The 17,447-nt window shown below is 39.3% G+C and overlaps 1 protein-coding gene across 3 annotated transcripts in view; it reads right to left on the bottom strand.

The window, feature by feature from the left end:
- Window positions 1-17,409, bottom strand: part of LOC146490319 (uncharacterized) — a 40,418-nt gene extending 23,009 nt beyond the window's left edge. Inside the window, exons 1-6 of one of the 3 annotated variants that reach the window (XM_085153322.1) lie at window positions 16,290-17,409; window positions 13,710-13,732; window positions 11,582-11,684; window positions 5,551-5,637; window positions 2,065-2,190; window positions 49-168 (exon numbers count right to left, since the gene is read on the bottom strand). In XM_085153322.1, coding sequence (XP_085009448.1) covers window positions 49-168; window positions 2,065-2,190; window positions 5,551-5,637; window positions 11,582-11,684; window positions 13,710-13,732; window positions 16,290-16,422 — 592 coding nt within the window. In that variant the 5' untranslated portion in view covers window positions 16,423-17,409. The remainder of the gene's footprint in view (window positions 1-48; window positions 169-2,064; window positions 2,191-5,550; window positions 5,638-11,581; window positions 11,685-13,709; window positions 13,733-16,289) is intronic. The other 2 variants (XM_085153323.1, XM_085153324.1) reach the window with 2 other exon arrangements.
- Between the last annotated feature and the right edge of the window lie 38 nt (window positions 17,410-17,447).

Here is a 17,447-nt window from a genome sequence, read left to right as displayed (position 1 = left end):
AGGTCCAAATACAGAGACATGTACATGTTAACAGTGTAAAAGACCTACCCACACACTGGCCTCCTTGACCCAAGAAGCCAGACGGACAGGAGCCGCAGCTATAGCTACCAGGCTCATTGTAGCAGATACCAGAAGGACACACTAGCCTGTTTTCACATTCATCGATATCTGAGAACACACAAAATAAGCTGTCACAACAAACATGTTCAAAAAACGGTCATTCAGTATTCACTCTTCTTTTAAGCTCTAGTTTTAGTCTCTACCAGCGCTCTCTGGCTCTGTAGCTGCTGAATCCTTCTCTGCATGTCTGTCTGTGGTTTGGCAGACATTCATCAGCTTCACTGTAAACAGCTGAGTCAATAAAGAGCAACATTTCTAAAGCTGGTTCACCAAATCTCAATTTTTCCACATTACCAGCTGTTTTTCAAAGAAAAAAGTATTAAAAAGCAGACAGACAGAAACTGTTTAACACTCAGAGCTCTAAGTCATCACAGGTGACACACCTAATGTTATATTTTGGTGAAAGACAAACTGACTGGGACCTGGTAGAGACTAAAAACAAAGCTACAAGACTGCAACAAGGATCTCACGCTTGGGCAGTATCAATATCACAGGGCATTTAAAAATCACAACAAATACATTTTGTTAAAAAACAAACAAACAAAAACATCTCCCTTAGAACAGAGTTGAGGTTGCAATGTAAAAAGTACCTGTGTAGAAAAGTTCACCAGTCAAATATGCATCGTAGGAAATTTTATACACCGCGGTGTAATGATTTTTACTACATCTAAAACCAATCCTCCTGTTTTTGTCTGCTTTGCATTAATCTTATTAATAGACACTATGGTTGCAAACCCACATGCATATAAACCTCTCAAAGAAGTCATAATCTGATCCCCGAGCCTCTGCAGCTGAGCAGAAGAGATTTTATTGCGGCTATGGAGAAATCATCATCACGCCTGTTTGCTCTCTGAGCCCTAATTCAATATCATTTTGGTGGGTGGGGAGAGCTGCATTGAAACGGCAGGAAACCACGTAATGACACAGTGCATCATATTCATATCCCAATAAGGCCGATGAGCCGGGAGGAGGGTGGCGCTGATGTCGGTAACAGTGTGGTTGTTGGTCTCGTCCGAGATTCCACCAGCTTAGAATTCCATTAGAATGCACTTGTTAGCTTTGTTTGACCAATGCCAGATGTTATAGATGTGCACAGCATAAATACTGTCCTAGTGCCTGATTTACTTTGACTGTAAATGTTCCTCCATGTCTCAGGTTTATTCCAGAACAGGATACAGCATATGGTGAATACGTTTTAAATATTTATTTGCTCTGGGGCTCCAGCCTAACAAACATATTAGTCTATAATAAATTATAGTCTAGGTTCTTAGCTCACTGACTATATTAACAAGTAGGCAGTAAGTCAGAGTAACTAAGAACTAAGAACATAATTCATGATAACTCACAAACTTCTCTTCAGTCAAATGTACTGGTCTGGTCCTTGAACTAAGATTCTTGGGTCTTGGGTCCAATCCAGCAAACCCACGCAGTGCCTACAGCTTTTAACGCAGTGGTTATAAAACGTTTCCTTTTTTATGCCCTAACTCGGAAGCCAAAAAAAGCTCACACTCTACACAAAAAAACCTCAGAAAAAATACAATTGTTATAAAGAAAGTAAATAAATAAATTTTTTTAATGTGTTTGCCTTTATTTCACTAATAATTAACTTCCTTTTTCTGACAGAAGCTGGTGCAAAGATGCTGATTTGTTAGACTGTATCTAAGTCCCATGAACATTCAGACCTCATGGCTGTCTGTGATGAGCATTAAACCTTCAGACAGTATATGGGGAAGCTGGAAACAGATCACAAGGGAAAAGAGTGCTTTAAGTTGAGAAAACAGCCATTTGCTGTTCATGTCTTTTGGACATGGGCCACTCATTTCACCTATCATATCTGCAGGACACTGATTCCATGAGCTTTGCTAAAATCATGTTGCTTTTGCTCACACTACACATGGCGTACAAAGCTTGTTTAACTTCAGCTCTGACCAATACATTCCTTACCTATGCAGGTGGTTTGGGTCTCATCCAGGTGGTATCCTTCATCACAGTGGCAGATATAGCTCTCAGCTGTGTTGTAACAAATCCCGTGGCCGCAAATATAAGGGTTGATCTGGCACTCATCTACCTCTGGGCCAGAAGAGAAACAGGAGAGCACTAATGTAGCAGCACTTTTAAGAGCTAATAATGGGTCCCATAAGTTACTATAAAAAGCTGCAAGGAACCACAGCATACCATTAATGTACCACAAGTTAACAGCTTAATAAAAAAAAGCATCACAAGTTCACATAATCTACCACAAAGTAGCCGAAAGCAACTGACTGCGGAGCAGGTGACGGAATTAAAACCATATCACAGACAAAGTGTTTTATTATTGGCAGTTATTCTCAGCATATCGTGAAGAAGGTCAAATAAATACCTTTTTGTACATTGCAGTTATCCTTGTGAGCTGCTTTCATAGCAAATCCTTTTTAGTTCGTTAGTAAATGATTTGAGATGTGAGTTTGCACCACAGCAAACATCGTTGACAGTTAGCGATGTAGTTATTTTCCAACTGGGAAAGCTAAGATGTAGATTAGTTCTGCGCTAACAAGTGTTACTGGAAATCAGGCAATAGTTCGAGAAGTTTCTCCAAGTTTTAAGAAGACTCTATGGTCAACAACATACACACTATATATAACACGGAGTGCAGAGACACATACAGTCAGAAGTATTTGGACAGTGAAGCTATTTTGCTCACTTTGACTTTCAAACAAAAGAAATCAAGATCTGATTGCAGAACTTCAGCTTACATTAAACACTTCCAGTCATTTTTTTTCAAAAACCTGCAAAAATCTGACTGTAGTACTAAACACAATTCTTATATTTAAAACTATTTTAACTCGTCAGTTACCTTTGAGCCTCAGAAAATGGAATATGTAAAAAATGGCTGAAAGGTATAAATATTTGTCATTTTGATAAACCCCTTGAATTAAAGCTGAAAGTCACCTGAATCACATTTATCAAATACATTTGCCTATTCATAGATTCTTCTATATTTTAATTCTATGTACAATTGACTATGTGCACGTTAGCATATGCTACTTCCGGTGCGGAAACTCCTGTGGGGAGCTTTGTTTCCGGTGTCCTATTTGCGCCCTGTTTACGGTCCAAAACAAGTTAAGCAAATGAATGAATCAAGCGGCGATTTACATTTCTATAGATGTCTCGGGCATTTACCCAATATATCTGTAAATGATGTTCATCGACTTGTCGATATTTTTCCCCGCGCCTCAGAGCAAAAGAGAAAAGGGATTCAAATGTTATATTTCTCAGCTGTCCCTCGTTTATCGCGGGTGTTATGTTCTAAAAATAACCAGCGATAGGTGAAATCAAGTAGCCAATTTTATTTTGTGACGGTGCAAAACGTTTCGTGGACACCGTGGACACACAGTACTGCACTTCAGAGTCACACTGCTAGCGATCGATGCAGTGATTCTGTACTGTACAGGAGAGACGTCACGGAGGAGATCGTCTGCAGCAATGTGATGTAAAAAAAAAAAAGCATGCAAACTTGCACAAAAAAAATCTGCGAAATAGCGAGGTAAAAGGTGAACCGTGTTATTAGTGAGGGACCGCTGTAATTTTGAAGGTAAGTCACAACATACCCTTCGTAAATACTAATGTATAGAAACCGTTACCAGCAATCATTCATTTTTTGTGTGGCTTTGTTCACGGTTTGTTAACATGCTGTGTAGGTGTGTACTTGACGAGCTGATCTCAACATAACGGGAAACATCTGGTTTGACTATTCTTCACCTGTAGCTTGAATGCTGAACATTTGCCTGTTTAAATCATAATAACTGTCACTATACAGAGATGTGCTTCTGAATGTGGACGATGTGTCTTCTGCTGCAGTGATGCAGTTCTGCTTGTGTTGAGTGATGTAAACAACTGATCGATCTAAACTCTTTAAACGTCAAAGTTGATCATTAGATTTTTTATGACACAAAAGTGGTGAGTGTTCCCACCTTCTCCTCTTTGTAACTTAACGTGATCTTTCCGTTTTCGAGTTTTGGACATGATTTGAGTATATCTTCGCAGTAGCGATTGACCGCAAAGTAAAGCTACCGGAAATGTACAACCCCACATCCGGTCTCAAACCAGGAAGTTAGCATTTTCTCGTGCACAGGGTCAATTTGAAAAAATAATATACATTTATTCTCTCAATGACTTCATGAAGTCTGGAGCCTTTCCAGCACACTTGGAACATAAAGTTTGTGGAGAAAGTCTTTTTCAAACTTTAATCTTTTAGTTCAGCATTTCACTCAATTTGAGGGAAACGTCCCAGCGCAGAACCTGTGGAACTCCATAATTAAACTTCATGGGAGAAGATGATTCCTTATTTAGATAAAGAAACTGGAGTCAAGACAGATGAGCCTAGAGAAGACTTTTTAAGTAATAGTTTAATTACTGCCACTCTAAGGTGGTGAGCGAAGCATTAATTAATACTAGGATTTCTTTGAGCAGTCTTGCAGAGAAGATTTGGTGAGTTTATCATGGGCACAACCCACATATGTAACTCTGCTGCTCATTTTCCTTACAAATGTTCTGCTGCTTCAGAGGAAATAAACAGGCTTTCCAACAGTATAGGATTAATTGCCAATAATAATTGTTACAATAAAGAAATAATCGACCAAACACAAATTTCCTTACTTTCTGTGCTAAGTTTAGTTAGGGTAAAGGAATGCTTGGCTCAACACAGCTCTGACTTTCTGCCAGCCTGGCCACCGTGCTGAAGAGAACCCTGGGGTTTTCTTATTTTCTTCAATCAGTGATGAATAATAAGATGTCTCTGCAGATTTATGGATTGCATTTGGATTGCATCCAGGTTAAATAAAAATCTACTGAGACACTTTCTGCTCTAGCTTATGGGTTATCTACATTAAGGTCCATATTTGGGAATTGTACCAAGGAGTCAAACACTGGGCTTTCTTTGTCAGGGGAGCCACAGTATTCGGGGTTGTACGAAAGACGTACGACTTTTAACAAGAGGATCAACCTGCCTCGCAGGTTAACATATGAAACATACGTTAACCTGCCAGTACAAAAATTGAACAGCAACATTTAAAAGCAAGATTTAAAAATCTAGTTGGTATGACGAGTAGCCTTCAGTAATAGTAATAAATCACACAGCAATAGTACATTCATGTAGTTGTAAAAAGCATGATAATATATTAAGTAATCCAAATACGTTACAAAACACATTTTGGGGCATGTACTGTAACCTGTAGTGGAATACATTTTAAAAGTAACCTTCCCAACATTGTTTGCAAATTACTCGAATCTTTCCTAAATTGAAATGGTTCAACTCTTACGAGGTAGACACCAACTAGCATTTACACAATTACAAAAAGCTGGTGCAAAGAAAAAGAGAAAACAGAAAAAAAACACACACAAAAGAACAAAAAAAAGTTTGCAAAGAAAGAGTGAAGAATGTTTCAGCCCTACCTGCTGACTGGGTAGGTGCGATGTCCTGGCCTGCATTAGTTGGAAGAATCTCTACTGGTGCAGGAGGAGAAATCCTCTCAACCACTTCTGTTGAACCAAAAAAGAAAACCACAACACAAGCCATTAGTTGTAGTATGTATGTAGTTTATTCTTAATTCATTTTATTTCAACATATTCATTTTAAAAACATTCACAATTTACTTATAGCTTAACACTGAACTGTAATTAACTATTAAACTAGACTGCCAGACTGGTGTCTCTCCTGGAGTGTCTAAGCAACAGAACACCAAAATCATATAGCAAAGTGGTACCTTGGGTTTGTATAAGAGTCTTCACAGATGGACATGCGACAGACAAAATATAATTCTCATTGTTTGGCAAGGAAAGACAACTTTGGGTGTATTCATACAAAGCTGAAGTTATAATGAGAGAGGTCACAGAGGACCAGACCAAATCACGCCCACAGATATGCACAGACCTCAGTATGATAGCAATGCTTAAAATTCAACTCTGAATGCATATCTCTAATCCGATGGTTAAGACCACAGACACTAGGGAAAACAGTTTGGAGACTGCTCCACAACATGTGTTATCAATAATCAAATGCAATCTCCTTGTAATTGAAATGGTCCCGTCAAAGATGGGAACCAAATCTAAGATGACTTACAGTCAATTGTTGTCTTTAAAACACCTTTAAGAGTTTGAGAAAAGAGAGACACAACAATTGTTAAGACTGAGGCAGTCTGCGATCAGTTTTTGATTACACGGGGTCAAGTTGGCAGTGCTCTGCATGCAATAAAATCATGATTAACTCTAAAAAAGTTCGATTTGTTGTTGTCTGTTGCAAATCTGGTGCTGTCTACATTAGAGGTATATAGGCAGATCACAAACAATCTACACATCAGGCATGGTTCTCAGCCACAGACTGGGCCGGAAGTAAACACGGTAAATTTATATATTTTATACATTTATAAATAAACAGATACAACTAGTTCATTTCATTAATGGCCAGCACTGTACCAACAGCAGTGCAGGTTTGCAGCTCAAACATCAGGGAGTGAGTAATGTACTGACAGAATAAAACAGTGTAAGCATAGTTGCATTGCTCTCTGAAGACAGCATGGTAGCTCAGATCAATCAGGCTGAAGATCAATATGTTTATGACCCAAGGGTGAATGGTTATGTTAAAATTACTCTAGATGTTTGTGGACCTCACAAATGAGTCTAAAACCTATCACAATCCCATTAATACATGCATTTTGACAGGCATGTGTTTTGTAATAGCACCAATCAAACCAAATAAATGAATGAAAGACACGAATGTTGATATGAAATGTTTACAATGAGTAGAAATGTGACTAAAACCCTGAAACACTTTAACCCACTCGGCTCACAGTAAAAAGGAGCACGAGACGCATCGTCTTATCATCTCACAGGATTCTCCTTCTCCCTCCCTCTCATAGTCCATTAAGTTTATTTCAAGTCTGTTTCATTTCAATAAATCAATAAAGCAAAATGTGAAGCTCTAAACAGTGAAAAGACTTTCATTCAGCCAACATTCTGGCACTGCACTCACAACGTCCCTCCTGTTTAAATAAATCAACACTGGCAGCAGCAACCATCACACACGTCTTGCAAAACAAGAGATGCTCCTCAGTGTTGACAATCTGTCTGCTTTCATAAATTAGACGGTGCTTAATTGCAAACTTTCACCAATCTATTTGAGAGTGAGTGCAGTCAGTCGGACAGAGAAACGTTGCCTCCAATGTGGCGACCTGCAAAAAAGTGGCTGCCCAGAGGTTGATGGTGCAGCACCCTCAACCATTGGGCAACTGCTTTTTGTTTGCAAGACGACTTTGTTTCAAGTACTCGTATTTGGCCCCAGACAGCCAAAAAATTCTGTGCAATCACTTGACAACCATTTTTTTTCCTGGTTGCATGGAGGTTGTCATTCTGCTTCTACTCGTGTGTGACTGATACCTAAAAAAAGAGAGATGGGGGAACTACCAGTGGCAGTTAAACCAGGAAATACAACACTAGAGTGACTAGATTATCCACACTAGGTAACATATGTCGCGAAATCGATCAATGTAGAGCAGTGAGACAAACCAGGCCCCAGGACAATGGAAAGGATAATATCACCTGATCTTATATTCTGCACAAATGTACTGAAACTTTTGGTACAAACATCATGAATGACAGAATTAGATTTATTTTTTTTACTAACAGAGACGGCTCCTGCACAGGCACATTTATTTTTTGTCATAACCATCACTCATCACCTCAACCTGCTCCTGCAAAAATGTGATCATATGACCTCAACTGTTACCACTTCTTAATGTCCCAGGGAGTACCTTTGGCAAGAAGTTTAACAGGTTTAGAAAGGACTATACAGAAGAGAAATTTCAGAAAACAAACATTATTCTTGGTAAAAAGGTAGTAAGCCCAACAAAATTTACAATCAATATTACATTATAATTATTACTGCAAGCCAACACAAAAAATAAATAACCCACCCCCAACGAGCTTCTGTGGCTTACCCTCCCTGTGGAGGTATTCGATCATCATCATCTGAACAACTCTCAAGTCAGCTGTCTTATACGTGGTTGTGGTTGTGGGCAGTGAAGTGCACCGAGACAGTATTCAAACTGTACAGCTTTTGAATAGTAATTAACTCAAACTTGAAATATTCCAAATAACTTACTGGTATTTATGAGATATAAGCAAAAAAAAGAAAAGATTTTAATTATTCACTTTGTATAATGAATATACAGTATACGGACAAAAATACTAGTCCAACTACACATGTGCCATGTACCTCAGCACTTAACAATCCTACTCTGTTCCTATATGGCTTTATGGCTAATTTGCTATGGTTCCTAAATAATTTCCAACAGCTCCGTCTATACTCTTTTACTTTACCCTATGATGCAAAACATATAGTTTCAACATTTTATAAGCATGAATTATAAAAGAAATTTACCGTAATGCTTTATATATATATATATATATATATATATATATATATATATATATATATATATATATACCGTAATTGTCGGGCTATAAGCCGCCACTTTTTGCACAAGCTTTGAACCCTGCGGCTTTTAGTCAGGTGCGGCTTTTCTATGGATTGTCCATGATTTTTGTCATATTGACTATGTGCACGTTAGCATATGCTACTTCCGGTGCGGAAACTCCTGTGGGGAGCTTTGTTTCCGGTGTCCTATTCGCGCCCTGTTTACGGTCCAAAACAAGTTAAGCAAATAAATAAATAAAGCGGCGATTTACATTTCTATAGATGTCTCGGGCATTTACCCAATATATCTGTAAATGATGTTCATCGACTTGTCGATATTTTTCCCCCGCGCCTCAGGGGAAAAGAGAAAATGGATTCAAATGTTATATTTCTCAGCTGTCCCTCGTTTATCGCGGGTGTTATGTTCTAAAAATAACCAGTGATAGGTGAAATCAAGTAGCCAATTTTATTTTTTGACGGTGCAAAACGTTTCGTGTACGTCGTGGACACACAGTACTGCACTTCAGAGTCACACTGCTAGCGATAGATGCAGCGATTCTGTACTGTACAGGAGAGACGGAGGAGATCGTCTGCAGCGATCAGGACGCAGGACGTAAAAAAGCATGCAAACTTGCACTAAAAAATCTGCGAAACAGCAAGGTGAAAGGTGAACCGCGTTATAGCGAGGGACCGCTGTAATTTTGAAGGTAAGTCACAACATACCCTTCGTAAATACTAATGTATAGAAACCGTTACCAGCAATCATTAATTTTTTGTGTGGCTTTTTTTCACGGTTTGTTAACATGCTGTGTAGGTGTGTACTTGACTAGCTGATATCGACATAAGGGGAAAACATCTGGTTTGACTATTGTTCACCTGTAGTTTGAATGCTGAACATTTGCCTGTTATTTAAACAGGCAAATGTTCAGCATTCAAACTACAGGTGAACAATAGTCAAGGGCGACATAAGACCAGTCACTATACAGAGATGTGCTTCTGAATGTGGACGATGTGTCTTCTGCTGCAGTGATGTAGTTCTGCTTGTGTTTAGTGATGTAAACAACTGATCGATCTAAACTCTTTAAACGTCAAAATTGATCATTAGATTTTTATGACACAACAGTGGTGAGTGTTCCCACCTTCTCCTCTTTGTAACTTAACGCGATCGTTCCGTTTTCGAGTTTTGGACATCAATTTTGGAGTATATCTTCGCAGTAGCGATTGACCGCAAAGTAAAGCTACCGGAAATGTACAACCCCACATCCGGTCTCAAACCAGGAAGTTAGCATTTTCTCGTGCACAGGGTCAATTGTAAGACGATTTGTTTTGTTTGTTCCGCTGTTGTACGGCACTACGTTGCCTGGCGGAAGGGTATGTGATCAGACACAGAGTATCGGGGTTCAAGAGTGGTATGTTGGTCACATGTCCATCCGCCAGGCAACATAGTGCCGTACAAGTAGCGCGAAAAACAAACTTCAAAGTAGCGCTACGCGTTCAGCGGGAGGCGTGGATGACGAGCGGCGATAAACTTGCGAAAAGCAAGATATGCTCAACTCCACCGGTGGAATCTGACAGCGTGGAAAAGTGTGAAAACATCCATGATCACCAACGGATTTCGAAGGGCTGGACTGCTGCATGATGGAGACACCGCCACGGCCCTTCTGAGGGTGTTCGACTCTGACACTGACAACAAGGATTTGTTTGGTTTTGAAAGTGACAACCAAGGAAAGAAGCTGAGAGTGGATGACGAAGCCATCCTGAGCCTGTTCGTATCCGACACTGGAAAAGAGGACTTTGGTGGTTTTAGTGCGCAGGAAGAAGAGGAAGATGCTGGTGAATGACTGACTTTTCTTCTTGTTAAAGCCGTGTCACTGCACCTGAGCCTAAAAGGTAGTCCGAATCTATTTTTCTGGTGTGCTGTAGGTTATTGTTATGTACTACATTTGTTACTCATTTATGAAGCACAGTACATGTTTCGTACTTGTAATTACCGCTACTTGTACATATACCTAAAAAGTTATGCAAATATGTACCCGTGACTTGTTTTTCAAAATATTAATAAAAGGGGTGTGTCTCCAAACAGCCATCTCTTTCCTGACAATTCCCTTTGTGCATATTCTCTTACATATGATAAGTCAACATTGAAACACCTGCGGCTTTTAGTCAGGTGCGGCTAATGTATGTACAAAACAGGATTTTCCCCTGATTTTAGCTTGTGCGACAAGAGCATGCTGTCAGATGTAGCCCTTGCTTCTAACATGTGGTTTAAAAAACGTCTGATATTGATGGTAAAAATGTACAAGTTCATCAAAATAGGACTTTACTCACCAATCAGTGACATTTCCGTCGCTACAATAAAACTACAATACAATAAAACCTGTGTGCAGTTAAGACTAACAAAGTGATCTAATACTGGGTTTAGATGAGGCAATATCAAACTGATGATGCCTATCCATACCATAAATAGACATCAGGGACATAATTGATGGTTTATTTTGTGTAGTCTGTGGATACCAGATGATTCGAGCAGATGCTAAGATAATGTGTCGTTAGCACTGATCTTCTGTGCCCTTCTTTTAAATTCTTACTACCTCGGTCTTATCCCTCTGTGCATCCACAGCACAGAGAATTTTGAAAAGAACAACAACAACTCATTTTTAATGTTCTGTTTGTTGGCTTTTTGGAACCCAGTACAAATTAGTACCATACATACTGTTTGGGATACCACTTTTACAGGCATGTTTCCAGTAATTACCTAGTACCTCTTTTACAGTGATATTGTGTGTTGTGAAAAACAACAAGCTATATTTATATATATAACATATCATTGTCATGTCAATAACAAGTTTTAAAATGAGTCAGTAATCACCATCACTGAAACAGCACTCTTTTCAGACCACTGGATCAACATATATTAAACCCAAGGATTAAAAATCGCTTTGTCTGAGCCCATCATAAGCTCGATGAGCTGAGTCTGAAACTGCTTTGAAGTTTAAAGGGCAAAGCAGAAACCTGGGTAAGGTGCCTCCATCTTGATAGTGGAAACACCCGGAGATAGCTGGGGCTGGATAGGTTCAACTACTGGACTAATGCTATCCACAGGAATTACCAGCTCCTTCAATGAAAAGACACAGACAACACCAAAGACATAAAATCAACATAGCACTGTATACATATACTGCTCAAAAATATTAAAGGAACACTTCAGCGTGTATAATCAAGTCAATTAACCTTGGGATATTGATCTGGTGGTTAATCAGTTTCAGCTACTTTGGCATTAATGACTTTAACTACAGGCGCACTAGAGGGGCAACAACGAGACCAACCACAAAACAGGAATGGTTTTACAACTGGAGGCCACTGACATCCATCTATTCTGACTGTTTTTTAATTTGCCTAGGGTCAGTGTCACTATCGGTAGCACAAATAGTCCAACTCCTCCAGGATGGAACATCAATACAATGCTGGACGGTTTCCTAGCACAGTCTCAAGAGCACAGAGGAGGCCCCAGGAGACAGGCAGTTATTCTAGGAGAGCTGGACAAGAAGGTCCTTAACCCATCAGCAGGACCGGTATTTGCTCTTTTGTGCAAGGAGGAACAGAGCTCTACAAAATGATTTGTGTGAATGTCTCTGACAAAACAATCAGAAACAGACTTATGAGGATGGACTGAGGGTCTGACATCCTCTAGTGTGTCCTGTGCTCACTCCCCGACACCATGGGGTGAGACTAAAGGGTTGGCATTTGCCATAGAATACCAGAAAGTACAGTTCTAATACCAGTGAACCAGTGAAAGGGTTACATCCAGATTCACCCTGAGCGTATGTGACAGGAGAAGCCATAGAGGATGTTATGCTGCCTGTAACATCATTCAGAATTACTGGTTTGGCTGTGGGTTAGTGATATCCATGGAGTCATATCCATGAAGGAACGCACAGGATAGAAGAGCCACCTCCACAGGACAAGACTCAGCAGTCCATCTGCATCTAAAGCACAAAGGTCACTCTTTCGAGGATGCCAATGTTCACATTTTGGACAGAGAGGACAGATGGTTTGAAAGAGGAGTGAAAGAAGCATCTATGTCCACTGTGAGCGACCATCTTTGAACAGAGGCGGTGGTTTACGACACCAACTGTCTGCCATCTATAATCCAGTTTTGAGTTCCCTCCCCAGACGCCTTAACGCCCACTCACATCCTGGGCCATCTGACCCCAGGAATTCGCATGATAAGGTGGGGCCAGGTTTCACAATGAGCTCACCTGAAACCCTGGCTGATTGGGACCCACACCCAGTTTCACACCTTGGCTCAGGCGATTAGAGGATCATCAGGGGGTCCTTTTGTCCCTCTGTGGGGGGATACTCCCACCAGGTTTATATCTGGGACTCTCCACCATTTGACCTTAGAACTGAAGAAGCTTCTCGGATGAGAGATGAAACGTCTTCAAGCAACTTAAAGAAGTCCAGACGCTTTTCTTTGCAAGCTCCTTTGAGTTCAAATGAAATGTTGGCAAAACGGATTAGCCTACCACATCCTTCTTTCACTTTGATTATGGAGGGTGTCTTTGAATTAAGTTCTCTGTAGGTTGATCATTTTCATTTGCATCAAACAATGTGGCATCCTTTCATTCCTAACACATTACCCAGTCCATGTCTGTATTGATATCCGGCAAGACTTTTTCCCCACGGAGCTCTGATGTGTTTTCAAAGTGTTCCTTTATTTTTTTGGAGCAGTGCATCTTTAGCCAAGACTCACCATTTAAGCCTCCTACTACTTACGTCATGCAATGCAGGTACTGTGCTGAGAAGCAGATTAGCATTTAGCTTGCATGGCAACTGGCTGCAATTTAATCACAGAGCAAGAATAAACAGCTTGGCAAAAGGGAGCTAGAAAAGCGTGGAGTATCCAGATCTGGGACCATGTCAAAGATTTCAGTCTGGTTCTTAAAGTCTACACGAGCACATCAAAGATGTAGAAATTGACTTGCTGTTCAACTGACCAGCCAAAGTCATGCAGCAATGTTGCTGATTTCATGCAAATGTGATTTTGAAACTCTTTTGCAGGTAAGTGTATTTGCTAAGCGTATGCAGGCAAACTGCTTTTGCATTTTCACTCTAAAGAGTGAAAAGGTACCAAACCTACCTGCTCTGGTGAACTGGTTGCTACTGACCCAAAAAAAAAAAAATACAAACAAAAACTTTGAGTGAAGATTTGTGATAATGTAGCGTAGCTCAAACTTTTTTTTTAAATGTCAGATTTAAGACACTCAAGCTAATCAGTCAAAAACTGTTTTGACATCATAAACACTGAATACCTTCAGACTTTGCTTACTGCTTATTAGCCGTTGAAATGTAAATTCTTACCAATACTGCAAGAAAAGTAACAATTGCTTCCCCAATCACAGCATTTTGGTAACACTTTATATGAACAACGCACGTATTCAGCATTAGTAAGGTATTAGTTAATACTTTATGCATTAATTATACAGCTATATGCTCCTTATTTGTTCTCCATCATCCATCATCATCTGTCGGTCAGAAATTCACAAGAATTGTTACTTTTCTTGCAGATTTGTTAAGAATTTACAGCATTTCAACACCTAATAGGTCTTCATACAAATTATGTTCAAGGTCACAGTTGTTGTTCTCAGTACATTTAAATTCTCATTAGTTTGCGCAGCTGTGGCTCATAATCAATTCCCCTTATCCAGAACAAGATTCTTCTTATTGCCCTTCAAAAATAAGGCAATTGTTTTATGTGAAACGCCTCAATTTCATCAACATCCAACCTTTGCTTAAGTAAATGCTTAACGACATATATACAGGTCCATGTTTGATGTTGTGAAAAGATCATAAACAGCACACACCACATTTCCAGGTCTCAAGATGACAAAAGTAAAGATTTAGAAAAAAAGCAAAATATCTCCTTCTTCCACCCAGCGCAGCTTTTGCTGCTTCAAAGTACCAATATGTATGGCTGCCAGGTGCCTCATCACTTTCTGGTGGTATCCAAACACTAATCTGCACAGGTTTAGGGTGGTGAAATTTTGTCCGATTGTTTTTTGCGCCCTGTCCTCTGTGCCTGGAAAACTCTGTACTCTGCTCCAGCAAAGCTAAACAGTAATTTGGTTTCTGTCTGGCTTTGGCTAAGATGTTGCAAAGTTTCTCCTTCCCTTGGTGGCTGCCAAGCATGTCCTGAATAATAACAGGAGAGGATGAGGCTCTTCTCTCAGGCAGGTTTATCTCCCCTTTGCTCTCTTTTTGATGGCTTGTGGGCTGGGCTTTTAACAGGGAATGAGCGCTCAGTCAAAGCACTTTAATCCATGTCCTCTACAAACAAATGTCACAAGAGGGATGTGTTTCTCAAAATCTGGCTTCCTAATCACATGCAAGAAGATCATAAATCAGAGTTTTTAATGTTACTTTAGAGTTGTAATTTGCAAATGTGAGATTCTCGTTTATCCCATCGTCTCGGCATTTTTCACCACGACACTGATAAATTAATACCACACTTCAAACAGGAGCAAGTGGGTGTAATTTGTTACACAGCTTGATCTTTTTCACATTTTGGGCATTCAATAAAGTGCAAAAAACATTTTCTGTCTGCTGCACTGCATAAATGCAATCCATCAGACATATTTGTTGCTTTGACAGCACATTGAGTTCAGACACTTTAAAGGGTGCCAAATAAAATACAGCTGTGGAGTATTCACATCTTAATATCTCAAGTATCTAACTGCTGCACCGCAAATTCTGCAACAGAGGGCAAGTTGATGTCTTTCTGAGAAAGACGGAGGGCTTTTTCGCCCCAAATGGAGACTATAAATACTGCATAATATTCTGTACAAACAAGTCGCACTAGGTCCATATGATTTATTCAAAAGTAGCAAATCAAATGTAATAAGCCACCACTTCTGTTCAAAAATGGTTGTTCATAGAACATAGAAGAAACCAAAGAGTCACTCCACAAACACACCTCATAGGAGAGCCACCTCAAAAGGAAAAGGCTGAATCTGCACTCAGAGGACAAAGGGCCGATTTTGGACCGAGAAGACAAAAGGTTGGAAAAATAAGTAAATGAGGCCATCTGCATCTACTGAGAACAACCGTTGTGGAACACAGACGGTGACCAGAGGTGGGACACTTCATTACCGTACTTAGAATTTTAAGCTGTCTGTAGTTTACTTCAATATTTATTTTTCTGATGACTTTTTTTCTCCATACATTTTTACACAAACATGCAAACTGCACACAGAAAGACAAACATCAGCAAACACACAAACTGTTTGTGTGCAGTTTGTCTCACAGTGTGTCTGCAAACTGACGGTCCAACTGCTGCATTTCACAGGAAGAGAAACGAGTGAGCAACTTTATTTAGAGATGGAGAAAGTTTAAGACAGACAGGACAGCAGAGGAGACGTTGTATTTAAAGGTAAGTGCTCAGATATTGGATGTGTTTTGATAAATTAAAATAAAATGAAATATTTTTATACCGTGTAGCATCCTGTAAGCAACCTAGTGATAATTAAATTCATTTACTGAATTCCACCTATATATCAATTATATATGATCTAGTATAAAGACAGCATAAATAGAACACTGTTAGTGATACAAATCAGTCAAGTTACCTAGATCAATTATTGTGGTCCCAAACACATAAAATAAATAGACTAAATCAACTAAACATGCACTGGTAATTAGCTATTAATATTGCAAGACTCACCTGGTATAATCTCTTCCGGTGTTCCAAACGCCTCCACAGGTCTCTCTGGTGTTGGTAGGGGTTGTGGTGGGTCAATGGGCTCCTGATAAATTGGCTTATTGACAGGAGGATTTGGCAGAACAGTGTAGCCCATTCCACCAGGACAGATTTCTTTGAACTTAGCTGCATGACAACACACGACATGAGTAGTTACCTCTATATTCTTAGAATGAATACAAAAGCACCAGAATAAAAACTCAAATAAAATCCAACATTTACCAAGTAGAGGCTACTTTGAACACATCTCTGGTGAAGAGAAAAAAGTTGGCCTCCATGAATACACAAAGCATTTTATGCTCTACCTTCACACAACTTTCCATTTTTGCTCCTTCGAATCTATATTAAGTAAATGTCCTAGTCTTATCAAGATAACTTCCACCCTTCTCTTGTAAAACAATATAAAAAGAGAAATGGAATGAGATATTACAAAAAGAGGAAAAAGTGATATTTAACTAACAAAGAATAACTAAATACTATTAAGCAGTCAGTTCCCACGATGAGATAACAGAGAACCAACCGTAAAAACAGTGGACTTTTCTTTTTCACTGAACAAAACAGCTTAAAATTAGTAGAAAAACAATTTAGAAATAGAAATACATGACATATTTTGATTGGAGTTTGATAAGTGACACACTCAGTAATGTTTCAGAAATGAGGAAAATCCCAGGCTGGAACATGTCCATATCCAGCCGATGTATTTTAAATCCTAGCTTGTTGTTGAATGTCCTGGCTCCTGGGTTTTGTATTTCCAACAGTGTCGCTGTAGACAAAAATACTTCTTTGACTGTTCATTTGTTCTTTCAAGAAAAAGGATTTTACTATTTGCTACACTATTTTTTAAAACAACAGTCCATCTAATATAAGTTGTATGTGTTGAAAAGAAAGGTTTTGCTGCATCACAGGCTTCAGATTCACGTCAGATTTGAATCCCAGCTTAAGATGTTCAGAAATTTCAGTTCCAACTTAGATTAAGTTTGATCACATGTGTGATCGTTGTACAACAGGGGTGTCAAACTCAAATACACAGTGGGCCAAAATTCAAAACTGGAACAAAGTTGCGGGCTAACATTTATATTCATTGAAAAAAAAAATCTTCCTCCAGATATAAGAATGAATCTT

The sequence above is a fragment of the Neolamprologus multifasciatus genome, unplaced genomic scaffold, assembly GCF_963576455.1.
Source record: "Neolamprologus multifasciatus unplaced genomic scaffold, fNeoMul1.2 scaffold_16, whole genome shotgun sequence".
Classification (NCBI taxonomy): Eukaryota; Metazoa; Chordata; class Actinopteri; order Cichliformes; family Cichlidae; genus Neolamprologus; species Neolamprologus multifasciatus.
This window is presented reverse-complemented; position numbering and strand designations above follow the sequence as displayed.